The sequence below is a fragment of the Podarcis raffonei genome, chromosome 8, assembly GCF_027172205.1.
Source record: "Podarcis raffonei isolate rPodRaf1 chromosome 8, rPodRaf1.pri, whole genome shotgun sequence".
Lineage (NCBI taxonomy): Eukaryota > Metazoa > Chordata > Lepidosauria > Squamata > Lacertidae > Podarcis > Podarcis raffonei.
Window position 1 is genome coordinate 81,276,270 of NC_070609.1, and position 24,065 is coordinate 81,300,334.

Below are 24,065 nucleotides of genomic sequence, written 5' to 3' on the forward strand. Positions count from 1 at the left end.
TCACAAGGCAAAGCGGAGCCAGGGACCCCCCACCCTCGAAGGACATCGACGTGGCATCATTGCTCGCAGCCTCTGCAGCAAGCTGATGACTCTTCTCTCACTCCCAGCATTGCTACCTCCACCACAGCCATCAGAGGCAGAGCAACATGACAGAATCGGGGCCCAGCATCCTTCCAGTGAGGAAGGCACGCTGGAAATTCCGAGAGGGAGATGTGCAACAGGTAAGCCCATTTCAAATTTGCAAGGTGGGCTGTGAAGGCAGGGCACTGCCAGTCACCTCCTGCAAGGGAAGCCGCCTTTGCCCACGTGTTTCCTGGGGCAGCTGCGCCGCAATATCCCTCCAACCTAGAAAGCGGACGAGGCGAGGCAAGCATATCAAAGAAACACCGTTGACACCACACAAGACAGGAAAAAAGGCAAGAGACAGGAAGGAGCCTCTTTCTTTCTGGACAGCTGTCTCCCTCTTCCCCACTCCAGGACTCCAGGTTCTTAAGCTGTGATCTGAACCCAGGAAAAACTCCCTCCCTCCCTCCCCTTTCAGGGACCCCAAGCGCTGAGGGGGTAGATGGAGGTGGAGGGAGGGAGAAGAGGATCTGCACAGCCCCAGCTGACCCCTACCTTCCCTATCCCATTAAATGCCCCAAGCAAACATCCAAACACATCCCTGACTGGGATCTCATGATGCACCACGAGGGCAAAGTAGCTTCCTCTTTGGTCCACAAGGGTCCTTCCGTGGCCTTCACCCCCGACCAGAGAAGCACAAGATGCTCAGCTCAGAACTGGACCCAGCTGGTGGAGCTCTGCTGAGCCTGACCAGAGGCAGACCTAGAAGGAGAAAGAAGAGGCGCTCCCTTCAGCAAGGAGTGGATCTGCAGGGGCCCAGGGCCTGCACTGCACTGGGGACAGAGAGGGTCCCTTCCCCCTGAACATCTGGACGTAACCTCTGGCCACCACATAGTGGATGGCATGAGGGGGCAATGGAGTTTCACTGCTTCTCCAAAAATGCAGACCTACCCTTTGGATAAGTGGATCTCCCCACCACTGGGACTTGAACGTCATGAACCTGGCACCCCTCGGGTCCCATCAACAGATGATGATGATGATAATAATAATAATAATAAGAATAATAATAATAATAATAATAATAATAATAATAATAATAATAATTTATTATTTATACCCCGCCCATCTGGCTGGGTTTTCCCAGCCACTCTGGGCGGCTTCCAACAGAACACTAAAATACAATAACCTATAAAACATTAAAAGCTTCCCTAAACAGGGCTGCCTTCAGATGTCTTCTAAAAGTTTGGTAGTTACCGTATTTTTCGCACCATAGGGCGCACCGGACCATAGGGCGCACCCAGTTTTTTGGGGGGGAAATAAAGGGGGGAAATTATTTTCCCCCCCAGGCGCGGGGCTGGGGCGGGGGAAGCTCGAGCTTCCCCCGACCCCAGCCCCCAAACAGGCAGCTCTCTGCAAGCCGTGGGAGCGCTCCCACTGCTTGCGGAGAGGTCTGCGAAGCCTGGGCGCGCTGATCTCAGCGCGCACAGGCTTCGGCATGCTGGCAACTCTCCGCAAGCAGCGGGACCGCTCCCGCTGTTTGCGGAGAGGTCCGCGAAGCCTGGGAGCGCTGATCTCAGCGCGCGCAGGCTTCGGCATGCTGGCAACTCTCCGCAAGCAGCGGGACCGCTCCCGCTGTTTGCGGAGAGGTCCGCGAAGCCTGGGCGCGCTGATCTCAGCGCGCGCAGGCTTCGGCATGCAGGCAAGTCTCCGCAAGCAGCGGGAGCGCTCCCGCTGCTTGCGGAGAGATCCGCGAAGCCTGGACGCGCTGAGCTCAGCGCGCGCAGGCTTCGGCATGCTGGCAACTCTCCGCAAGCAGCGGGACCGCTCCCGCTGTTTGCGGAGAGGTCCGCGAAGCCTGGGAGCGCTGATCTCAGCGCGCGCAGGCTTCGGCATGCTGGCAACTCTCCACAAGCAGCGGGACCGCTCCCGCTGTTTGCGGAGAGGTCCGCGAAGCTTGGGCGCGCTGATTTCAGCGCGCGCAGGCTTCGGCATGCTGGCAACTCTCCGCAAGGAGCGGGACCGCTCCCGCTGTTTGCGGAGAGGTCCGCGAAGCCTGGGCGCGCTGATCTCAGCGCGCGCAGGCTTCGGCATGCTGGCAACTTTCCGCAAGCAGCGGGACCGCTCCCGCTGTTTGCGGAGAGGTCCGCGAAGCCTGGGCGCGCTGATCTCAGCGCGCGCAGGCTTCGGCATGCTGGCAACTCTCCGCAAGCAGCGGGACCGCTCCCGCTGTTTGCGGAGAGGTCCGCGAAGCCTGGGCGCGCTGATCTCAGCGCGCGCAGGCTTCGGCATGCAGGCAAGTCTCCGCAAGCAGCGGGAGCGCTCCCGCTGCTTGCGGAGAGATCCGCGAAGCCTGGACGCGCTGAGCTCAGCGCGCGCAGGCTTCGGCATGCTGGCAACTCTCCGCAAGCAGCGGGACCGCTCCCGCTGTTTGCGGAGAGGTCCGCGAAGCCTGGGAGCGCTGATCTCAGCGCGCGCAGGCTTCGGCATGCTGGCAACTCTCCGCAAGCAGCGGGACCGCTCCCGCTGCTTGCGGAGAGATCCGCGAAGCCTGGACGCGCTGAGCTCAGCGCGCGCAGGCTTCGGCATGCTGGCAACTCTCCGCAAGCAGCGGGACCGCTCCCGCTGTTTGCGGAGAGGTCCGCGAAGCCTGGGAGCGCTGATCTCAGCGCGCGCAGGCTTCGGCATGCTGGCAACTCTCCACAAGCAGCGGGACCGCTCCCGCTGTTTGCGGAGAGGTCCGCGAAGCTTGGGCGCGCTGATTTCAGCGCGCGCAGGCTTCGGCATGCTGGCAACTCTCCGCAAGGAGCGGGACCGCTCCCGCTGTTTGCGGAGAGGTCCGCGAAGCCTGGGCGCGCTGATCTCAGCGCGCGCAGGCTTCGGCATGCTGGCAACTTTCCGCAAGCAGCGGGACCGCTCCCGCTGTTTGCGGAGAGGTCCGCGAAGCCTGGGCGCGCTGATCTCAGCGCGCGCAGGCTTCGGCATGCTGGCAACTCTCCGCAAGCAGCGGGACCGCTCCCGCTGTTTGCGGAGAGGTCCGCGAAGCCTGGGCGCGCTGATCTCAGCGCGCGCAGGCTTCGGCATGCAGGCAAGTCTCCGCAAGCAGCGGGAGCGCTCCCGCTGCTTGCGGAGAGATCCGCGAAGCCTGGACGCGCTGAGCTCAGCGCGCGCAGGCTTCGGCATGCTGGCAACTCTCCGCAAGCAGCGGGACCGCTCCCGCTGTTTGCGGAGAGGTCCGCGAAGCCTGGGAGCGCTGATCTCAGCGCGCGCAGGCTTCGGCATGCTGGCAACTCTCCGCAAGCAGCGGGACCGCTCCCGCTGTTTGCGGAGAGGTCCGCGAAGCTTGGGCGCGCTGATTTCAGCGCGCGCAGGCTTCGGCATGCTGGCAACTCTCCGCAAGCAGCGGGACCGCTCCCGCTGTTTGCGGAGAGGTCCGCGAAGCCTGGGCGCGCTGATCTCAGCGCGCGCAGGCTTCGGCATGCAGGCAAGTCTCCGCAAGCAGCGGGAGCGCTCCCGCTGCTTGCGGAGAGATCCGCGAAGCCTGGACGCGCTGAGCTCAGCGCGCGCAGGCTTCGGCATGCTGGCAACTCTCCGCAAGCAGCGGGACCGCTCCCGCTGTTTGCGGAGAGGTCCGCGAAGCCTGGGAGCGCTGATCTCAGCGCGCGCAGGCTTCGGCATGCTGGCAACTCTCCGCAAGCAGCGGGACCGCTCCCGCTGTTTGCGGAGAGGTCCGCGAAGCTTGGGCGCGCTGATTTCAGCGCGCGCAGGCTTCGGCATGCTGGCAACTCTCCGCAAGCAGCGGGACCGCTCCCGCTGTTTGCGGAGAGGTCCGCGAAGCCTGGGAGCGCTGATCTCAGCGCGCGCAGGCTTCGGCATGCTGGCAACTCTCCGCAAGCAGCGGGAGCCCAGCGCTGGTCTCCCGCTGCTTGCAGAGAGGTGTGCGAAGCCTGGAGAGCGTGAGGGGTCGGTGCGCACCGACCCCTCTCACTCTCCAGGCTTCAGCGAAAGCCTGCATTCGCACCATAGGACGCACACACATTTCCCCTTCATTTTTGGAGGGGAAAAAGTGCGTCCTATGGTGCGAAAAATACGGTATTTTTCTCTTTGACATCTGGTGGGAGGGTGTTCCACAGGGCGGGTGCCACTACCGGGAAGGCCCTCTGCCTGGTTCCCTGTAACTTGGCTTCTCGGAGCGAGGGAACCGCCCGAAGGCCCTCGGTGCTGGACCTTAGTGTCCGGGTGGAACAATGGAGGTGGAGACGCTCTTTCAGGTGCGTCAGATTAGGGAGTTTTCCGGATAAAAGGTGGGGTGGGTGGAAGGGGATACATTTCAACTTCTGCAACCCACATGTGACTCTCACCCAGAAGCTTTGGTGAAGTCTCCCCAAATGTCTGCAGCTGCTTCTGCTGTTGAATTTGAAGCCTGCGGAGGGGGCCACGGGATGGAGACGTCTGCTGATAAACAGGATACAGGAAGGGAGAGACAGAGAGATAACCGTTCGTCATTTGGGTTTATATTTCGCAGCCCCTTCCTGGCCAGTCCTTTAGGAGCTTTAGGAGCCCCTAGGACCTGGTGGAGAGGAAGACCCCATAAAGGCAGGCAGCTGAGACAATGCTGGCGGGGCGTGGAGTTTAACCTGAGCAGCCTCCTCTGCTCTGAAGCTTGCCTGCCCCGAGAAAAACTTAAGAGTCCAGCGACACGAGGCTGGGAAATCACCTGCCGATAACCACAAGCAAGCCAGGCTTGGGGAAAGCTAGCTCTGAAGTAGGACGGCTGTGCACTGCCATAAGGGACTTTCCACTTTGCGAGCGAGATCAGCAGGAAACACAGACCTGCCTCAGCAGCAGACGGAAGCTGCTCCCCAGTCAGGGAGGCCTTTCCTCCAGGAGGGGGTGGAATGAGGTTGGGGCCCCCAGAGCCTGTTGCTCGGGGCCTGCTGGCCGAGGAGGAGCCGTCCTTCTTCTTCACGTTCTGAAAGGAGATTGAACTGCATGGTCAGTCACTCAAAGGGGCGAAGGGTGTTCCCTGGCCCACGGCTGCGTCTCTGCATGGGTAGCAATCCCAGCTGAAAGGAGGGGAAGGCCTCATCCATCTGCAAGCAACCTGCAGCTCCAGGCAGGCCTGGGCTGAGATGACTCTGAACAACTGCCTTTGTCTCATATCCTTGCACACATTGACACACAGTGGACACACCTGCGCAAGACACAAGAGCAAAAAGACCACCCCCCCACCTTTGACCTTGTATAGTGTTGTTCGTTTCTAAAAAGCCATTATCACGTGGTCTAGTGATATAGAGGCAGAAACAGGGCACAGGGGTATGATGCTGGGGTATGTGTGTGTGTCTATGTCTCAAAAGAAATCCCTTTGGGATGAGGGAGGGTATAATCTGCTGATGATCAGATTAAGGTAAAGGTAAAGGAACCCCTGACTGTTAGGTCCAGTCGTGACCGACTCTGGGGTTGCGGCGCTCATCTCGCTTTATTATATTATATTCAGTAACAACATATTCAAATTAATCATATGTACACTTCTATATGTACACTTCATATATTAATCAGATGTACACTTCTAATCATATGCATACTCCTCCTTCCACAAGGTTTATTTAACTTTTAACATTTTAAAGATAAAGGGACCCTTGATCATTAGGTCCAGTCATGGCCGACTCTGGGGTTGCGGCGCTCATCTCACTTTATTGGCCGAGGGAGCCGGCGTACAGCTTCCAGGTCATGTGGCCAGCATGACTAAGCCGCTTCTGGCGAACAAGAGCAGTGCACGGAAACGCCGTTTACCTTCCCGCCGGAGCGGTACCTATTTATCTACTTGCACTTTGACGTGCTTTCAAACTGCTAGGTGGGCAGGAGCAGGGACCGAGCAACGGGAGCTCACCCCGCCGCGGGGATTCGGACCGCCGACCTTCTGATCGGCAAGCCCTAGGCTCTGTGGCTTAACCCACAGCGCCACCCGCGTCCCTCGAGGATTGGATTAGTTCCCACCATTTGGGGTCAGGAAGGAACTTTCTTCCAGGTCCTACAGGCTATCAACCTTGGATGGTGTCCCTTGGTAACCCATGGCTCGACTTGCTGATTTGAGCCACTTGTTAGCATTTGCTTTGCAGGCTCCTTTTCCGCAGCCCATCCCCCACCCCCTCTGCCACAGCCGGACAAGCCCAGAGAGGTCCCTCCTCCTCACCGCAATGTTGAGCTTGATTGTCTGCCCTTCCTTGAAGCCCAGGTCCAGTTTGGGGCCCTGGTCTGGATTCAGGGCCTGCTTGGCCAACTCACTCTGCTGTTTGACCCACCTGTTGAGAGAATAAATTGGGGTGGGGGTGGGGTGTCACGAGGCAGCAGAGCAAAAAGCCTAAGGTGCCGGCAGGGGGCGGTGTGGGGAAAGTGGCTACGTTGCACTCAGCACCCGAGCCCATGAAAGCAAGCACCTTCTCTTTCAGAAGAAATCTGCCGCAGCCACAAAGGCAGCACCCGAAACCCTGTGTTTGATTTCAAATGGTGGGAGGGGAGTCTGCAGGGAGTCATTGCTGCTTTTCCCCTGCAACCCTCATCTGTCTGGGATATCCAGCCTGGGTAGATGGAGAGTTGCAGGGGGGAAACTCCTTCCAGCTGATGCTCCTCTGCAAGTTCCCCCTTGCTTCCATCCCTGGAATCAGCCCCCTCCCCGGTTCCCTTGGCTGGCCTGCTGAAATCCTCCAATTTGTCAGGGGTTTACCAGAATGCAGGCTCCTTCAGCAAAGCAGACACCAGGGCTACAGAGAGCGAAAGGGGACTGCAAGTCATGACAGAATCTGCCCCCACCTGCAATCGGCAGCTGCCCCAAACCCCACTTTCTTTCTTTCCTTCACTTCTCACAGTGCTGCTTTCACAGGGGGAGGGGCTGAGGTTTTTGTTTTGTTTTGCATCAGCAGAGCTAGGAAGGGGCATTCAAAGGAACCCCAGGAGGCAAAAGGTAGCTTGCACCAGCTCTGAAGAATTAGCTCGGCTTGCATGGAAAAGCGCCTTGCTCTTCTAAGGCTCCACCCGGTGTAGCAAAGACTCCACCCGCTCCCCCTGGGCTGGGGAAGGTCTGGACACCCAGGCACTCTGCAAAGCGGGAGGCAGATGCTCACTTGAAATGGTCCTGCAGAGCGACGTTGAAGTCGAAGGCGTCACCTCGGTCAACAAAGCCGACTCCAATGAAGGCCCGGCGCCCTGCAAGAGAAGCCATGCTCATTCTGTCGGCAGCAGAGCTTTTATTGTGGCACACCAAGGAAGTGCCGAGAGGCCCCGGGTGCCCACAGAGTGCAGAGGGAGCCAGGCAGTCCTGGGAGCAGAGGAAGGGCAGCACCTACAAGAGGGGCAGCTCAGTGGCACCAGGAGTGGCTGTGACAGCAAGCTGGGCAGAAGCAAAAGGCCCACATGGGGCCTCACTGGCACCAAGGACTGAAGCCAACTTCCCAGGGACAAAACCACACCAAAGCAGAAGGGCCTCACACACACCATGGCAGGTGCAAGGACAGTGCCCTCTCCTGGGGGAGGCAAGCTGTGCCGGCGCCAGGAGGGCCAGAAAAAGAGCATGCTGTGGAAATGGGTGCAGAGGGTCCTCTTCCCAAAGGCCCCCAAGTCCTGGCAAATCCCAGCTTACTGCAAGAAGGAAGCTTTGGGTTTTAAGGGAACGAGGAAGGGGGGGCTTGCAGGGGCTGCCTTAGGATCATTCCAGGAGATGCACAAGTGGGGAACTGATTCCCGCTGCCCTGCGTGCCTAGGAGGACACGATCCGAACCTCCGCCTCCATACCGTTCCCGTCCTCAATGCGGATGACAAAGTATCGGCTGGAATCCGTCACACCTTCCACAGTAATGCTGGGGAACTGGTCCACAGGAGCCTGGGCAAAAAGTTCTCCTGGAAGGGGGGAAAGTGAGGATATGAAACCAGCTGTTCAGCTTCTCCCTCCCACCCGACCAAAGATACTTTGGGTGCCATGAGCACGTCCCATAGTTAGCCGATTGTGTTACTTCTCTTCATACTTGCGCATTTTGGTTCACTGAAAGTGACCCCCCCCAACGCAATGGGTGTGTGACATTGATGCAAATATTCTGAATCAGTTCTCATTCATGTCCTTCAAAATTCTTTGAATTGGAAACTTAAGTTCACAAAAAAGTTGGGGGGGGGGAGGACTCTACAGTTTAAGATGTGCCCTTTCTGCCTTCTGGAAAATTGACTACTGGACTCCTGGGCACTGCAAGCAAGTCAGGGGAAGCTTGCTAGGGTTCACCACGACCACCATGAATGTAGAGTTTGCCCAAGATTAGCACACTTACACACCCTGCAATTGCTCCCCTTTGGATGTGGCAGGGAGGGCTGGGATTCAGGGTAGCTTGACAGACCCATAAAAGAACCCAATTCTGGCATCCTATGGACAATCAACCTGGCTAAAAAGGATTGCCCTAAACCACAGTCACTAAGGCCTAAACCGAGTTCTGGGCTAGGAAAAGCTTCCTCCCTCCAACAACCATGTTGCACGGAGACGATGGACGCCTCACTCCCCATTACCTGAGTTCTTGTCCTCCAACTTGATGTAGGCCACGTTCCCTTTGGCCGTTATGCGCATGCGCCCGCTCCACGCTGGCTGGTCCAGCTGCCACTCCGCAGCTCTAGCACCAGAGAGAGAAGACAGCGCCGCTGTTCAGGGCTAAAAGTCACCCAACAGAATCAAAAGCGTTGGAAGGGGCCCCCGGAACACCAGCTTCCCAACCCCTCCCCTCTTTTTGCAGTGCAGAAAACTCACAGCTGCAACACACACAAACACATCGTGCTTCAGAGCAAATTTCTCTTTCATGCCATGTTTGTTAAAGGAGTAGGCTAGGCGCTGTGGGTTAAACCACAGAGCCTAGGACTTGGCGATCAGAAGGCCGGCAGTTCGAATCCCCGCGACGGGGTGAGCTCCCATTGCTCGGTCCTTGCTCCTGCCAACCTAGCAGTTCAAAAGCACGTCAAAGTGAAAGTAGATAAATAGGTACCGCTCCGGTGGGAAGGTAAACAGCGTTTCCGTGCACTGCTTTGGTTCGCCAGAAGCGGCTTAGTCATGCTGGCCACATGACCTGGAAGCTGTACGCCGGCTCCCTTGGCCAATAAAGCGAGATGAGCGCCGCCACCCCAGAGTCGGCCACGACTGGACCTAATGGTCAGGGGTCCCTTTACCTTTACTAAGCACCCTTATTCAAAAAACAACACCCCTGCCATGTTCCTCCTTCGCTGCCACCCTTTCAAAACTCCCCTTTTAGCATGGTGGTACCACTGTACGCCCCTTCAGACTCCCCAGCAGCCCGAACTGAGCCTTGAGCCCTAACCCGCAGGGACACCATTGGTTTGAAAGTGGGGGGAGGGGAGAGAGACCGAGGCGGGGAAAGGAGGGCACTCTGCACATGCCCCGGGGCTCCCCGACTCACCTGTAGCCCCGGTTAGAGGCGCGCGGCGGCACTCGGTAGACGTGGACCTCCGGCTTGACGCAGAGCACCGACTCGTACTCCTCGCCCTCCGCCATCTCGACCGCCTACTCCACGGAACCCGGAAACGCGGCGCCTCTCCGCCCACGGAGGCGCATGCGCGGCGCATTGCGTCACTTCCTGCGGGGGGGGGTTGTTCCGGCTCCAAGACTTCCTGCCTCTTGTGTCGAAGGCGAAGACGGCAGCGAAATAAAGCTTCGCCGGCCAAGGCAGCGGTGTCCCCTCAAAGGCCTTTCTGGCTCCGCGGCACCTGCTTCGCCTCCGTTAGCTCGGGGAATGGCCCTCGCCTCCCGCCGTCAGGCTGAGGAGGGCGCATAGACTTGCGAAAAAGTAGAGCGGTGCTCTCTTAGCTTTCAATGGAAGCTTCCGGGTTCTTCGGGCCTTTTTAACGTTGTGGTTCCGAGGGGCTGCCCGATGGAAAGCAGGCAAAATCCACGGCACTGAAGCGCCGTCTCCCCACCTTCGCAGTAGGCAACCGGAAACGTGGGACCCCAGCCTTCTTCCGCGCTAAGGACTCCGAATCCAGGAATTGGGGAGGGCCACTCTACACTTTCTTATATCTACGCGGGCGGGGTGGGAAATGTTTTGTTTCTCCATGGTGGAAGCATAGGCCTAGAAGGGACACAAAAGGGAGGGAGGGGGAGAGAGAGAGAATGAGAATGCCCTTTTCTGGGGGAGGTGAGGGTCCAGGGGCTGGAGCCAGCATTGCACGGTGGGGCAAAAGAAAATCCAGTTCATCTATGCTAAAGGTGGGGACATAGCTGTCAGCGTTTCCCTTCTTTTAAGGGAAATTCCCTTATTCCGAATAGGATTCCTCGCGAGAAAAGGGAAAAGTGGACAGCTATGGGTGGGGAGCGGGGGCTTGACCCGGCTGCAACTGAGCAGGAACGAGGGACCGGCGGGCAGTGGGGTCGCACCCGATGCTGGAGCAGGGCGAGCGTCCCCCTAGCTGATTCTTATCAAATGACTTGAAAAATAAAAGTGTCAGAACTTTGAACACCCAGCGCAGAACGTCCTGCTTCCGCCTGCAAAATGACATTTTTGGATCTGGAAAAGGTTCGGAAAAGGCCTGCTCGAGAGAGAGAGAGTAGCGATCCAGCAAGCGGAGTGGCCATTCAAAGGCGTCTGGAATAGGCAGGAAGCCAGCAGTGCTTTTTCCACTGGGTGACTCCAGGATCTGGTATGCGGAAGATCCATTCCCCATAAGTCCTAATGCAGGTTGCCTAATGTAGGGGAATCCCCACCCCGACCTCTTGCCAACATAGCCCAGGTAGACTTCTGTCTCCTCCCCCGCCCCGTCCTCCATACTGTTTTGCAACCAGAAGCAACCCCCCCCCAACGCTGCCCTTCAGTCCTACAGGAGAGCATATTCATCCATAAAAGCTGGCCCACGTCAAAGGGGCAGACAACCCCCCACCCCAAAACCCAATTTGATTCTAGGCTGCATTAACAGAGGTGTAGCGTTCAGATCAAGGACCACACTATTCTGCCTTGGTGAGACCACACCTGGAGACCTGTGTCTAGTTCTGGCCACTGCAGTTTAGGAAGGCTATTGACTAACTGGAACATGTAAAGAAAGAGGGCAACTAAGATGGTCAAGGTTCTGGAAACCAAGCCTTACGAGGAATGGTTGAGAGAAATGGGTATGTTTAGCTGGGAAAAGAGGAGACTAAAAGGGAACATAGAAGAGGGAACAAGCTTGTTTTCTCCTGCTCCGGAGGCTAGAACCCAAACCAATGGCTTCAAAGTTACAAGAAAGGAGATTCTGCATAAACTGCATCAAGAACTTTCTGACACTAAGTGCTGTTTGACAGTAGAATGACTTCCCTTGGAAGGTGGTGGGAGTCTGCTTCATTGGAGGTTTTCAACCAGGGACTGGGTGGATGCTTTAGTTGAGATTCATGCATTGCAAGGTGTGGGTTTAGGTGAGCCTTGGGGTCCCTTCCAACTCTACAATTTGATCATTCTATGCCTGGGAAATGCATACAAGCGCACCAAGAGGAAATAAGAAGAATAAATGAGGCCACATACTTAAAAGTTAACACATTTATTTAAAATACATTTATAAAATGTTTTGTCTGCATATGTAGGATGGCTGTGGGCTGGTGAAGCCTCTTTGCTTGCCATGTGGGAACACATGCACACACCCTAAGAAGTGCCCCCCTTTCTAACACACACACACAAACACACACTCCCCCCCCCCGGAAGAGGGCCTTCAACTTATCCCAACACTGATTCCTGGACAAGACCGTAGCCCCATTGTCCATGCCAGAGAAGCCCCCCAATGGCAGACAGTGAAAAGGGTGCCACCTCCCTGCCTGCAGGATGGAAGCACCCCCCCCTTTTGACCATGGTGCAGCTGGTGGCACAGCAGTAACCGCCTTTCTTCTTGGTGGGGTTTGGGCCCTCCTCCTAGGAGCAACTTGCAAGAAGGTAAGTACAGCTCCGGGGGCGATGGGGGAGACTTAATCCTAAGTGGAAGAAAGGAGGCAGCCATAGAAGAGCAGTTGGGTGGAGCAGCAGCAGCAGCAGCCAAAGACGGCACTTCCCGCAAGGCAACCAAAGCAGAGTTAAGGAAAGTCATGGTGATGCCAGGCAGTTATTGCTCACATATTTCTCCCTACTCTTGGGCAGGAGGGACAACTTTTTCTCTCCCACCTCCCTTGCTACACCCGGAAAGAAAGCGTCAGGGCCATGTTACAAAAGCCATCCAAGGGTCAGGTCCTGCAGAAATGTCAAGCTCTCCCAAAGCCCAGCGCTTCTGAGGAGGAAACTATCTTGCTGCTAGTGCGTGGGCAAAGCGGCGCAGAGCAGCCCACGAGGCTGAAGGATGCCACTGGAAGAACCAAATGGAGGAAGGGAGCAAATTCAACACAGCAACGGTCCATCGTGTCTTTCACTTTTTATACACAGGTAGTTTTATTGTTATTATTACTCTTTTGACCAGTTATTTATTCTGCAATATTTTTGTACATGTCTCGGGTTGATGTACAAACAGACACCTTTCCCCACAACTCCCACCCCCTCCCAAAGTAGGCAAAAGTTCCGCTTCCGTTCCAGCACAAGAGGAGGCATCGCTGCAGTGCGCTGGGCACTTGGCCCAAAACCAGTCAAAGCAGCTCCCGCCTACCCCACTATCCCACCCAGGACATCCTCCAAAACCAGACAGTAAAACCAAAAGAGAGAGAGAGAGAGAGAGAGAGAGAGAGAGAGAGAGAGAAAGGCAGACTCTGGAAACACAGTGAAGCAAGCAGGCCCACAGTCACTCAGAGAGGGGGGTGCTGGGGGAGCCCCTCCCCAATATGGCTACTAGAGAGGACGGGGGAGGCCCAACCGCTTCGGCCCTCAGGAGCACCCACAACGCAGCAGACCTGGGCCAGCATGCATGGAGCTGCTGGCTACACGCCAGGGCCTCAGCTGGACTGGGCCCAACCAGGGGCTTCTTGTTGCTTGAGGAAAACCCAACTGATTCTGTCTGAGTTAGAAAAGCAACACAGAAGAAGCTGCTTGCCATCTTGAGTCTTACTCGGCGGCATCTGAAAACACATTTCTGCACCCAGCAAGACGTGCAGCAGCTGAGCCCGACGCCCTCCCACTTTGCAAGGCAAGGCAATCCATTCCCTGCCCCGCATGGCAGCTATTGCTTGTGCCCAGCTCCTTTGCCCCCTGGTGGCAAACTGACCCGGGACAGGACCGGAAGCACACCTGGAGCAACAAGGCCATGATCCTGGCCCACGGCTCACAGCTCACCTGCCACGGCTTCAGACTCCGGCCAGCACAAGCATCACTGGGCCACGGGGCTTCCCCTTATCCCTTTTCATGGCCTCAGCAGAGGACAGCAGCAGGGAAACTAAACTAGTCTAAGGCCGGGGAAGCTCATCGCCCCAGTGGCAAAAAGCACCTGCCCACCCTCCGCCTGGAAGCAGCACAAGCAGTTGAGGGAGGCACTGGCCACGGCCCCTCCACCCTCCAGGCCAGGGGTGCAGGCCAAGACGAGTCACCCCAAGCCAGAGGCCTCGCCAAAGCCCACCACGCAGACGGCTGAGAGCCCTTTCCATCTGCTTCGCAGCAGCAGCAGCAACGGATAGGGGAAGCGGGGCACGCGAAAACCTCTCCCCACTACTATCTGAAGTGCCTCAAAATCCATTTCGCTTCTCTTCAAACTGTGCCAACTCCCGCTTCTGAGATAAACAAGCCAAACCGCAAACACACCTGCCCCTTCGTCACTGGCGTCTTCTTCCCCTCCGGTTCCCAGAAAGCAAACCAATGCAGTTCTGTACACGCCTCCCGCCAAGCCTAGCTCCTCGCTCCTCAAGCAACCTGGACACACATGCACATTCCCAGAAGCAGAATGCCGCCCGGCCCTTCTGCCATCCCGCCCGGAGACGCAAACGTTTATTATTACTATTATTGCTGGTGCTGGCTTTGGCAGGCGTGGCTGTGTGGGCAAGCCCAGCAACCCGGAGGAGCCTGCCCTGCCGTGCCCCCGCCCCCTCAGTATGCCAATCCCAGTGGGGGAAGCGGCAGGCGGGGGTCACAGTGCCAGGGGCAGAAGGGCACAGGAGGCAGAGCAAAGGGGAGGGGAGGAGAAGGAGATCACAGTGCAAGTCACCCGGGTAGTTTCCCCCTGCTCAGGTTCGTGTGTCCACTGCCGCCACTGCGCAGCCCAGGGTGGGGGAGATGCCCGCTCGAGTGCCAAGTCGGCCGGACGGCCATTCCTATCTGCGCTGCTTGAAGCCCTGCGAGCCGTCGGGGCCCAATGGCTGCCGGATCACATTGCTGGGCTGCCGGGCCTCCTCCGGCTGGGAGATTCTTGTGGGCCTGTCAAGAGAAAGAGCAGGGAGGCAGCCTTAAGAGGACGGCAACGCAGCGCAGTGCTCCAGAGACTCACATAGAGGGACGTCCAGCAAGGCCGAGCAAGGGGTCTGCAGGCAACATGAAACAGGCGATTCCCCTGGGGGCCACGGGCTCAGGACAGTTCCCTTTCTGAGGGGGCTGGGTTCAGGGGACACAACCTCCCACCTTCTGGCTAGAAAGGAGAGAGAAAGGAGAGCAGGCGCAAGCCAGGCTCCTCATCTGTCCCCAGTAGGACTGGCTTGGGGATCTCAAACTAAGCCTGCTGCTAGCCGCTCAGGTGCCTGGTGTGGGGGCGTGTCCTGCAGCTGGGGGCGGGGCGAGCTGCCCGTGGGGGCGGGGCGAGCCTCTCCACCGCCTCCCCCTCAACTGCAGGGCACCTGAGGGAGAGGCAGTAGGCAGACGCAAGTCCCACACTGACATTTCAGGCCGCGTGGAACCTGCAGGTGCCCAAGCCACCACGTCACTCCTAAAGTTTCGTGAACACCCCCTTTTTAAAGAAAACTCATTTTGCCAGCCTCCCAATCAGTGATGACACCTGGTGCGGGGCGCACCCCCTTCCTCCACCACTGCCTGCTGCACTTGGGGGGCAGAGGGGGCACCCCAAGAGCTTATTTCTCTCTCACAACACAAGCACCTGAAACAGGACCACAACTGAGCCCCTCGTGGGTCCCCATTTCTGGCTAGCACATGAGACATGCCTGCTTGCTGGGGCCGAAGAGCTCAGCTCAAGGCAAAAAAAGGGGCCAGCCAATGTGCCCCCACCTCCTCCTGAGCCCCAGTCCCACCGGGGCCTTGCCCCAGAGGGGGAACTCCAGCTTGTCTGGGCCTCTTGCGGTAGGAGATCAGGGCCCCGCCGTTGATGCTGCAGCCCTGCACCTGTCGAGGATGGGCTTGTCCTGCTCCTCCTCTGGGCTGGCGCTGCCCAGGATCCGCTTCCGGGCTTCGGCGTATTCGGCCTCCCTCTGTGCCAACGTCTTCACCGGGAGGGCTGGCCGGCTGGCAGAGTTGGGGTTGCTGAGCACACCGTTGCTTGTAGGCCTCTTTAAGATCCGGATCTGCGGAGGCGGCCCCGAGGGAAGGCTGTCGTCCTGGATCACGATGGGCACTTTAGGCGGGGACTTGGATTTCCTGCTGTTGAAAGGGAGAGAGCGGAGGGGGAAATAAGGGTCCCGCTCTTTGCAGAGGGGCTGAGAACCCTCACCTGGCCGAAAACAGACACATGCAAAGCACAAGTTACAGAAAACACACCTCAGGTGATGTTTATAGCCAAGGAACCGTCAGCATGCAATAAAACCCACCAGGCCTCCCCGCTGTGTGTTCCTCTACCACTCCCACTGCAGGAGGTTCAACTCCCCTTCCCGCAAGCACCAACACTCCTGCAAGAAACAGTGAAGGAGCTTAGGCATCAGCCCTGGGCTCCAGCCCTCGTCTCCTGGCAGCTGGATCAGCAGAGCCCAAGTGAGACTGGCTGGGAGAGCAGAACCAAGCAGCATTCATCTGGGAGAGCTCACTCAGTAGAGCATGAGGCTCTTCGCCTCAGTGTTGTGGGCTCGAACCCCACAATGGGCAAAATGTGGGTTCCTGCATTGCAGGGGGTTGGACTAGATAACCTCTGTGGTGCCTTCCAACCCAATGATTCTATGTTTTCCCTGTTCAGCATTCACAGACACACTCAGCACTTTCCCTCCCTCCAAAGCCACCTAGCGGCCAGAAGTGGCCTCTCCGGAATCAGCGGAAACTGAAGGCACTACCGACCTGCAAGCAGATGCTTTGGGCAGCTCTTATTCCTTAGACAACCCTCCTTTTGAAGGAAGTGAAACACAACCCCATCTCTCCACTGACCCCCACAAGGTCCCAGCAATAGCCAAGCCCAGAGGATGACGCGTCCTCACCTTTCCTTCTGGGTGATCTTCAGCTTTTTTTCTAGCCGCCTGTCTATTTCCTGCAAGGCAACAAAACGGGGCAGGGTTCAAATCTCACGTAGTGCATTTCAGAGTCACAAGTGAAGGGGGGTCCCCATTGGCCTCCCCGAGCCAGGGTGAACCCTCTGTGGCTGCCCTGCTGCTCCCAGGGGAACTTGAAGATGCTCCTGTGGCATCGCAAAGATCAACTGGGTCCAGCCTCTTTGCATAATTAAAGTCTGGCAGTCACTTCCACAAGAGGGAGAGATAGTCACTAACTTGGATGGGTTTGGAAGAGGATCAGGCAAATTCATGGAGAAGAGAATGCTCTGGTGCTCGAATCCTGGTTGAGGGATTTTCCTAATGGGCACCTGCTTTGCCAATGTAAAAACAAGATGCTGGACTAAATGGGCAATTGGCCTGATCCACCTACAGTGCTCTTCTTATGCTCTTATGTCAGGGAGGAGGATAGGAGTGGGCATCCGATGATTATCTGGAGGGCCACAGATGTTCCCTATCCGGAGGGGGGGGACGGAAAAAGGTACATGAGGATTGTGGAGGAAGGGCAGAGCCTCCCATTTGCCAGGCTCTGTCCTGACATCAGATCTGCCTGTAACTATTCCTGCCAACCACTCTTGGCGGGCGCTTGGCCACTGAGCTGCACAGAAAGTGGGTTAAAATTAGTGTCCGACTTTCAGCCTGGCCAAATGAAGCAGCTGACAGATAAGTCTATTTTTATGGGTGCAGCAAACACCCCAGGGTGCAAGTGTGGCACACAGCAAATGCATCACCCGGGTGCCTGTACCCTCCAGGCAAACCCACAAGGAAACCGGTGGGTGGGGTGGGTGCTAGCTGTCTTGGGCCCACAGCAGAGAGTGAGCACCTCCAGTTAAAAAAATCATCGGGGAGGGGAGACTCCCCCAAGCAAACCTGGAGACCCACAAGGCCCCTCGCAACAACCCAACTGGAACAATCCTGCTCACCGTGCCATGTGCTAACTCTTTATGGTTCAAAAATTAACTCATCCACCAGACTTTGGACAAGGAGACAAGTTCTGTTAAACAGAGCTATTAAATTAGAGCCTCTCCATTGCGAAAGAGGCAGCCAGAGTATGAACAGACACTGAGGCACGGGTGCAGATGGCCCCTGGCCTCTCTCCCCAAAAGGAAGCCACAAAGCCCACATTTGAACAACAGCGCTGCTCAGTCAGAACACGGGAGCGATGGGGGGATAACTTCCTGGTCCAGCCATCCCACCCCAGCTGGCCAAACAAGTGCCTCCAGGCAGCCCACAAAAAGAGCACAAAACTATCACCCCACTGCCCAGAACAGACCCCTGATTCAGCGGCTGTCATTAATCGAGGAGTAAAAAAGGCCCCTATCTGTCCTGGCTTTCTCAGAAGCTTCTCACAAGCCTGCTTTTAAACCTCTTCCAAACAACTACCAGGCAGTATGTGGGCTCAGTTCTTCACTTGCCTAAAGCTCTTCTCTTCCCTCCACCTCTTCAGAAAGGCTGAGGAAGTGTGGGTGCTGCAGGGCCAGCTCTGGGGTGCCCTGGAAGAAAGTGGCTGCTTGTCAGGCCCGCAGGAGCTGAACCGCACATAGCAACAGTTCTTCCTTCTGAGCCAAGGGGGGTTGCCAAGATGCTAGCCAGATGGCAGAGCAAGGCGTGCGTTCTGTGGGAGCTTTCCAAATCTACCACCCTGAAAACTGCAGTGAAGGCTTCACCCCTTCTCGCCAAATTCGACAGACAGAAACCACCCGCATTTCCTCAACGGCTTCCCGCCTGCAATTTAAATATGCAAAACAGCACAGTGCCATCTCTCAGCAAGCCTGGCCCACAGCCCCATCAGCGGCTGCAAGGTGCTGGATACTATAAAAACAAGGGAAATGCCTGGAGGTTGGAGAGGCAGAGATGGAGGAAATCAACTCCTGAGGGAGACCAGGCAGCAGCCCAAGACAAAGGGCAGCACGCAGGCCTTCAGGTCTCTGCCACCCAGAACGCAGGGTGCAAGACTGAACAATGGTATGCCCTGGCACCCTCACACACACATACGGCCGGCCACCAAGGCCACACTCAAATCTGGAGGTCAGTTGGAGGATGTGGGCAGGCTGCTTGGATGAGTGAAGTCAACCACTCGTCTCCTTGACTCTTGCCCATCTTAGCTCATGAAAGCAAGCCAGGCTGGGCTGGGCAATGAGCTCCATGGAGTGGTGAATGCTTCCCTCTGTGAAGGAGTCTTCCTGGACCCCCTTAGTGGTCATTAAACCACTTCTTAAAAAACCATCTTTGGACTCGGCCATTATGGCCAACTATCACCCCATTCCAAATTTTGCATTCCTGGGTAGTCACAGAACAGCTCCAGTGGTGTGGGGATGAGTGTTTGGACCCTTGGGCACTCACTTGTAGGGTGTCTCAGGGCTCCATCCTCTCCCCCATGCCTTTTAGCATCTATATGAAGCTGCTGGGACATCTATATGGTTTGGGCAGGGTGTTCACCAGTATGTGGATGATACTCAGCTTCACCTCTCATTTAAATCGGAACCAGTGAAGGTGATGAATGTCCTGCGTGAGCATCTCAAGGCAGTTAACGGATTGAGGTTGAATCCTGACAAGTCAGAAGTACTGTTTCTAGGGGACAGGAGGCAGGCAGGTGTGGGGGCTCCCTGATCCTGAATGGGCTAACTGTGCCCTTAAAGGACCAGGTGAAAGTTAATTCTGTGTCCAGGATGGCTACAAGTTCCATCTGGTATGCTAGCTGAGACTACCTGCCTGCCCGCTATCTTGTCAGAGTTCATGCTCTGATTATCTTCTGCTTGGATCAGTGCAGTGCACTACCTTTGAAGATGACTCAAAAACTACAACTAATCCAGAATGCGGCATCTAGACTAGTGACCAGTAGCAGCAGCCGGGATCATATAACACCAGTCCTAAAGGATCTACATTGGCTCCCAGCATGTTTCCAAGCACAATTCAAACTGTTGGTGCTGAACTTTACAGCCCTAAATGGCCTTAGCCCTTTATCCACCCCCAACATTCAGCCTGCATATTGAGATCCAGCTCTGAGACTCTTCTGGCAGTTCCCTCACTGCGAGAAGTGAAGTGGCCTTCTTGGTAGTGGCAACCGCCTGTGGAATGCCCTCCCCACCTGATGTCAAACATATAAACAACTACCAGTATATGACTTTTAGCAGACATCTGAAGGGAAGTTCTTAATGTTTGATGTGTTTTGCTGGAAACCGACCAGAGTGGCTGGGGCAACCCAGTCCAATAGTAAAGGTAAAGGTACCCCTGCCTGTACGGGCCAGTCTTGCCAGACTCTAGGGTTGTGCGCCCATCTCACTCTATAGGCCGGGGGGCCAGCGCTGTCCGCAGACACTTCTGGGTCACGTGGCCAGCGTGACAAGCTGCATCTGGCGAGCCAGCGCAGCACACGGAACGCCGTTTACCTTCCCGCTAGTAAGCGGTCCCTATTTATCTACTTGCACCCGGGGGTGCTTTCGAACTGCTAGGTTGGGAGCGCACCCCGCCGCGGGGATTCGAACCGCCGACCTTTCGATCGGCAAGTCCTAGGCGCTGAGGCTTTAACCCACAGCGCCACCCACGTCCCTTGTCCAATAGGCAGCATATAAATAATAACATCATCATCATCATTATTATTATTATTATTATTATTATTATTATTATTATTATTCTAAAACTCTCTGCCTGGAAGGCGGAGGGCAAAACTGTGATAGACCTTTGCTGTAGCCTCTGACAAGGTACTCGGGGCTGCCAGAGGCAAAACCAAAACAGATCTCAGTTGTCACTACCTCTTGGGCAAATGAATGGTCCAAAGGCACTGCATGCAGCACCAGTGGGAACCAAGAAAAGAGTGACAACTGTGTTTAACCGGGGTCTACATTGCTGACCAATGGCTAGAACCTGGGTGAGCAGACCTGCTGTCTACTGGTTGGACACTTAAGAAATTCCTGGGATTCTTCCAGGGAAGAGGGGCCTGCTCAGAGTCTGCTGATAGGAAGCATGTTGACCGACTCCAGGCTGCTCTGTGGTTAAGGGATCTGGAGCCTACAAGCTCCTGCTGTGTCCATTTCAACACATGCAACGCGGACAGCCTCTCAAATCCAGGCCATACAACCACCCTCCTTCTCTACACTCCTTGTCCCTATTACAGTGGTACCTTGGGTTAAGAACTTACGGTAATTCGTTCTGGAGGTCCGTTCTTAACCTGAAACTGTTCTTAACCTGAGGTACCACTTCAGTAAATGGGGCCTGTTCTCATCCTGAAGCAAAGTTCTTAACCCGAGGTACTATTTCTGGGTTAGCGGAGTCTGTAACCTGAAGCGTCTGTAACCCAAGGTACCACTGTATTGAGATCCCTGCCTTGGTGGTGTCTGAGGGCAAAGCTTCCTGGAAATATTCTCAAAGTCACTTACTAGTCCTAAGCTCCAGTTACAGAAAGGTAGCCGTGTTGGTCTGCCATAGTCAAAACAAAAAAATTATTTGCTTCCAGTAGCACCTTAAAGACCAACTAAGTTAGTTCTTGGTATGAGCTTTCGTGTGCATGCACACTTCTTCAGATACACTGAAGAAGTGTATCTGAAGTGTATCTGAAGAAGTGTATCTGAAGAAGTGTGCATGCACACGAAAGCTCATACCAAGAACTAACTTAGTTGGTCTTTAAGGTGCTACTGGAAGGAAATAATTTTTTTGTTTAGTCCTAAGCCTTCACTTGCCTCCAAATGAGGCATCATGCAACCATCACTAGCAGCACAATCCTACTACACATTGTTTACTCGGAGATAAGCCCACGGTGCTCAGCAAGGCTCGCTCCCAGGCTCTGGAGGCCAAGCACTGGCAACCTTCTCCTCCACAAACCTGGCTGCAAGGAAGCAGAGCACTCACCAGGGACTGGGCCTTGGCTCCACGGTGGAGCCCCCGCTTTGCATGTAGAAGCTCCCCAGAGACGTGGAGCTGCCCCTTGCAGCCCCAGGAGAAGAGTCCCAGCTGGGCCAGCAAGCGAAAGAGCCTGGTCCGGCCCAAGGCGTCTCCCTCTGTCGAGGGGCGACGCGGGGCCACCTGCAGCCCCTCCGAGGCCGGGGTCCCCTCTTCCCTCGGCCCCAACGAGCAGGGCGAATGCGGGGAGATGCAGCTGAGCCTTTTCACCCTGAAGTGCCAGCCACCCCTCTTTCGGGTGGGCCACGCAGGGGAGCGAGAGGCGTCCCAGCCCCAAATCGCGCCCCTCCTTGCAAAAGAGGAACGGGAGGGGGAAGGTCCCCCCCCCACACACGCGGAGATCGGAGCCCCGGGACACCTCCTCGGCAGCTCCCTTAGACCGCCCCTTCGGAGAGCTTGAGGGGGGGTGCGGTGGGGGTACGCGCAGGGAGCACGTGGTCCGGGGGAAATGGGGCGCGGCCCCTTTAAGAGGCCTAGCAGGCGCCGCGGAGCCCAAGGCGCCTCACCGCCAGCCATGAGAGGCCGAGCCCAGTCGCTCTTCCCGCGGCCCCCCCTGCTGTTGGCGGCCTCCCCCGCCGCCCCCGGTCCGGGCTCGGGCTCACCCCGCTGTCGGCCGCTTCCTCCCAGCTCTCGGCGACCTCCTCATCTTCCATTGTAATTCCCCTCCGCCGCCAGCCCGCCCAACGCGCATGCGCGCGACGCTCCCCGCACTGGCGGCGGCGGCGCAGCTGCTCTCTCGGCTGCCAAAGCGCCGCTGTTCACTTCGGCACGCGCACGCGCACTCGCGGCTATGCTTCTCTCGGCGCATGCGCATTTCTGGCGGTTCCCGTTCCCTTTACCGAAGCGAAGGGTTTTTCCTGCGCGTGCGTGGGCAGCGCGGCTCTACCCTATGGAATACCCATCTGCGAGATTCCCGGATGGATAAGGCACATGCGCATTCGCCCCAGCCCATGACAGGCGCGTACAAATCTCAGGTTGTAGTCGCCGCGCATGCGTAACTTTCCGGCTCGCTGGCCTTTAGCGCATGCGCAAAAACAGATGTGTTATTCCCCGGGAATATAGTACCGTATGTGCTGTATTGTATCACTTGCCAACAAAGGTCCGTATAGTTAAAGACATGGTTTTCCCAGTAGTGATGTATGGAAGTGAGAGCTGGACCATAAAGAAGGCTGATCGCCGAAGAATTGATGCTTTCAATTATGGTGCTGGAGGAGACTCTTGAGAGTCCCATGGACTGCAAGAAGATCAAACCTCTCCATTCTTAAGGAAATCAGCCCTGAGTGCTCACTGGAAGGACAGATCCTGAAGCTGAGGCTCCAATACTTTGGCCACCTCATGAGAAGAGAAGACTCCCTGGAAAAGACCCTGATGTTGGGATAGATGGAGGGCACAAGGGGTCAAGGGGGTCACAAAGAGGCGGACACGACTAAACGACTAAACAACATCTACTGTATTCCCCTTCTCCCGAGGCAGAGTGTCCACTCCCGAAAGAACTGTACAGTTTAGCGGAAACACAGAGCGTTCTACACACAGTAGCACAATAAACACAAAACACAGTTAAATTATAATATCACAGTAATAAGGGAGACAATGGAGCATCCACCGCTGTAGGCTATGGAAAAAAACGATATTGTGGGAGATGAATGGCGCCTCCTCATCCAGGGACAGTCTGCCTCTTAACACCAGTAGCTGGCACAGGAACCAACAGAGAAAAGGGTTCTCTGTGTAGCAGGAAACCCCCCCCCCATCATTCAGTTTGTACAAACTTCACACACACTCACACTCACACACTACATACGCTACGCTTCTGTTATAAATTCATAGAAAATCAACCATACATCGGATTTGCACTGTTCCACTTTTATTTTACTCCATGAAGGAAGGACTACAAAATGGGGAAGGTTTGATACAGGCCAGCCATAATCCCTTCACCATCCCAGCACATCCACAGGAGCCCTGCCCAGTTGCTATGCCAACCCTGATGGTCCTAGACAGAAGACAATCAAGATCACAAAGAACTTCCATATGGGAGTGGATTCAGCATGGACTGGAACAAAGGACAATGATCAGATCTTCCCTCAGGGGGCAGGAAACTGCGACTACCTTTTGTCTTCTGAAAATGACTCATGGGGAGGGGGGAGAAGGGAATCAGCCAGGTGACAGGACACTCAGGTTACCACCACAACTCCTCCCTCAACCCCTCCTTTCTGTAATGTATGCATGATGTTTCTGGGGGTGGGCTTGACCTACAGGATGGGAATTTCAAAAGTTTTTATAAGGTCTTGTACACCATTTTTCTGTGTCTTTCCTCTCTCCTGCAAGTGAGGGGAATACCCTGTTGCAACAGTTCAATAAAGGCCAAGCCTACAGGCTGCTGTTTTGCTCCAAGTTATCCTGGTTGGTGTCTTTGTTTTTGTCCAAGGGAGCCCTCGGATTTTCCGGTAACATCTGGAAGCACTTGCTTGGCGACAGGATAGTTGGTTGGAGGGATCTCCTGCCTGGCCCAGGACTCTTCTTTCTAAGAGCATAAGGAGATCCCTGCAACTCGATCAGATCAAAGGAGGCCCACCTAGCTCAGCAGTATTTCTGCACAATGGAAAGGACTCATATTCAGAAGCAATACTGCCTCTGACACACCACCTGCTATGAATTTATCTAATCCTCTCTTAAAACCATTTGGGTTGGTGACCCCCATTGCCTCTTGCGGGAGTGAGTTCCCTGGTTTAACTGGGCCCCGGGTGAAGAAGCAAGCTCTTCCCTTCCTTTGGCTGTCCTGAGTGACATTCGGCTTCCT

At 56.0% G+C, this 24,065-nt stretch overlaps 2 protein-coding genes across 5 annotated transcripts; both read right to left on the bottom strand.

Moving 5' to 3' along the window:
• Nucleotides 1-311: 311 nt before the first annotated feature.
• On the bottom strand, nucleotides 312-9,639 carry NECAP2 (NECAP endocytosis associated 2). Of its 3 annotated transcripts, none has more exons than XM_053401105.1 (8): nucleotides 9,501-9,639; nucleotides 8,605-8,705; nucleotides 7,849-7,953; nucleotides 7,182-7,263; nucleotides 6,254-6,362; nucleotides 4,894-5,032; nucleotides 4,422-4,515; nucleotides 312-825 (listed from the first exon to the last, which is right to left on the bottom strand). In XM_053401105.1, the coding sequence occupies exons 1-8, from the start codon at nucleotides 9,593-9,595 to the stop codon at nucleotides 774-776; spliced, it is 777 nt and encodes a 258-aa protein (XP_053257080.1). In that variant the 5' UTR covers nucleotides 9,596-9,639; the 3' UTR covers nucleotides 312-773. The 3 variants fall into 3 exon arrangements, with proteins under 3 accessions (XP_053257080.1, XP_053257081.1, XP_053257082.1); XM_053401106.1 differs by having other exon boundaries at nucleotides 4,422-4,512; nucleotides 9,501-9,638; XM_053401107.1 differs by having other exon boundaries at nucleotides 8,605-8,743; nucleotides 9,501-9,608.
• Nucleotides 9,640-11,588: 1,949 nt separating this feature from the next.
• Nucleotides 11,589-22,189, bottom strand: SZRD1 (SUZ RNA binding domain containing 1). Of its 2 annotated transcripts, none has more exons than XM_053401110.1 (4): nucleotides 21,874-22,189; nucleotides 16,307-16,356; nucleotides 15,291-15,548; nucleotides 11,589-14,378 (listed from the first exon to the last, which is right to left on the bottom strand). In XM_053401110.1, the coding sequence occupies exons 1-4, from the start codon at nucleotides 21,922-21,924 to the stop codon at nucleotides 14,276-14,278; spliced, it is 462 nt and encodes a 153-aa protein (XP_053257085.1). In that variant the 5' UTR covers nucleotides 21,925-22,189; the 3' UTR covers nucleotides 11,589-14,275. The 2 variants fall into 2 exon arrangements, with proteins under 2 accessions (XP_053257085.1, XP_053257086.1); XM_053401111.1 differs by having other exon boundaries at nucleotides 15,291-15,545; nucleotides 21,874-22,182.
• Between the last annotated feature and the right edge of the window lie 1,876 nt (nucleotides 22,190-24,065).

Coding starts and splice junctions, on each gene's coding strand:
- SZRD1 (XM_053401110.1), bottom strand. CDS start 21,924: ATGGAAGATGAGGAGGTCGCCGAGAGCTGGGAGGAAGCGGCCGACAGC. Junction 16,357..21,873: donor AGGAAGCGGCCGACAGCGGG/GTGAGCCCGAGC, acceptor GTTGCCTTGCAG/GAAATAGACAGGCGGCTAGA. Junction 15,549..16,306: donor AAGATCACCCAGAAGGAAAG/GTGAGGACGCGT, acceptor TCTCCCTTTCAA/CAGCAGGAAATCCAAGTCCC.
- NECAP2 (XM_053401105.1), bottom strand. CDS start 9,595: ATGGCGGAGGGCGAGGAGTACGAGTCGGTGCTCTGCGTCAAGCCGGAG. Junction 4,516..4,893: donor TCCGTCTGCTGCTGAGGCAG/GTCTGTGTTTCC, acceptor CCTGTTTATCAG/CAGACGTCTCCATCCCGTGG. Junction 826..4,421: donor GACTTCACCAAAGCTTCTGG/GTGAGAGTCACA, acceptor TTCTCCTTCTAG/GTCTGCCTCTGGTCAGGCTC.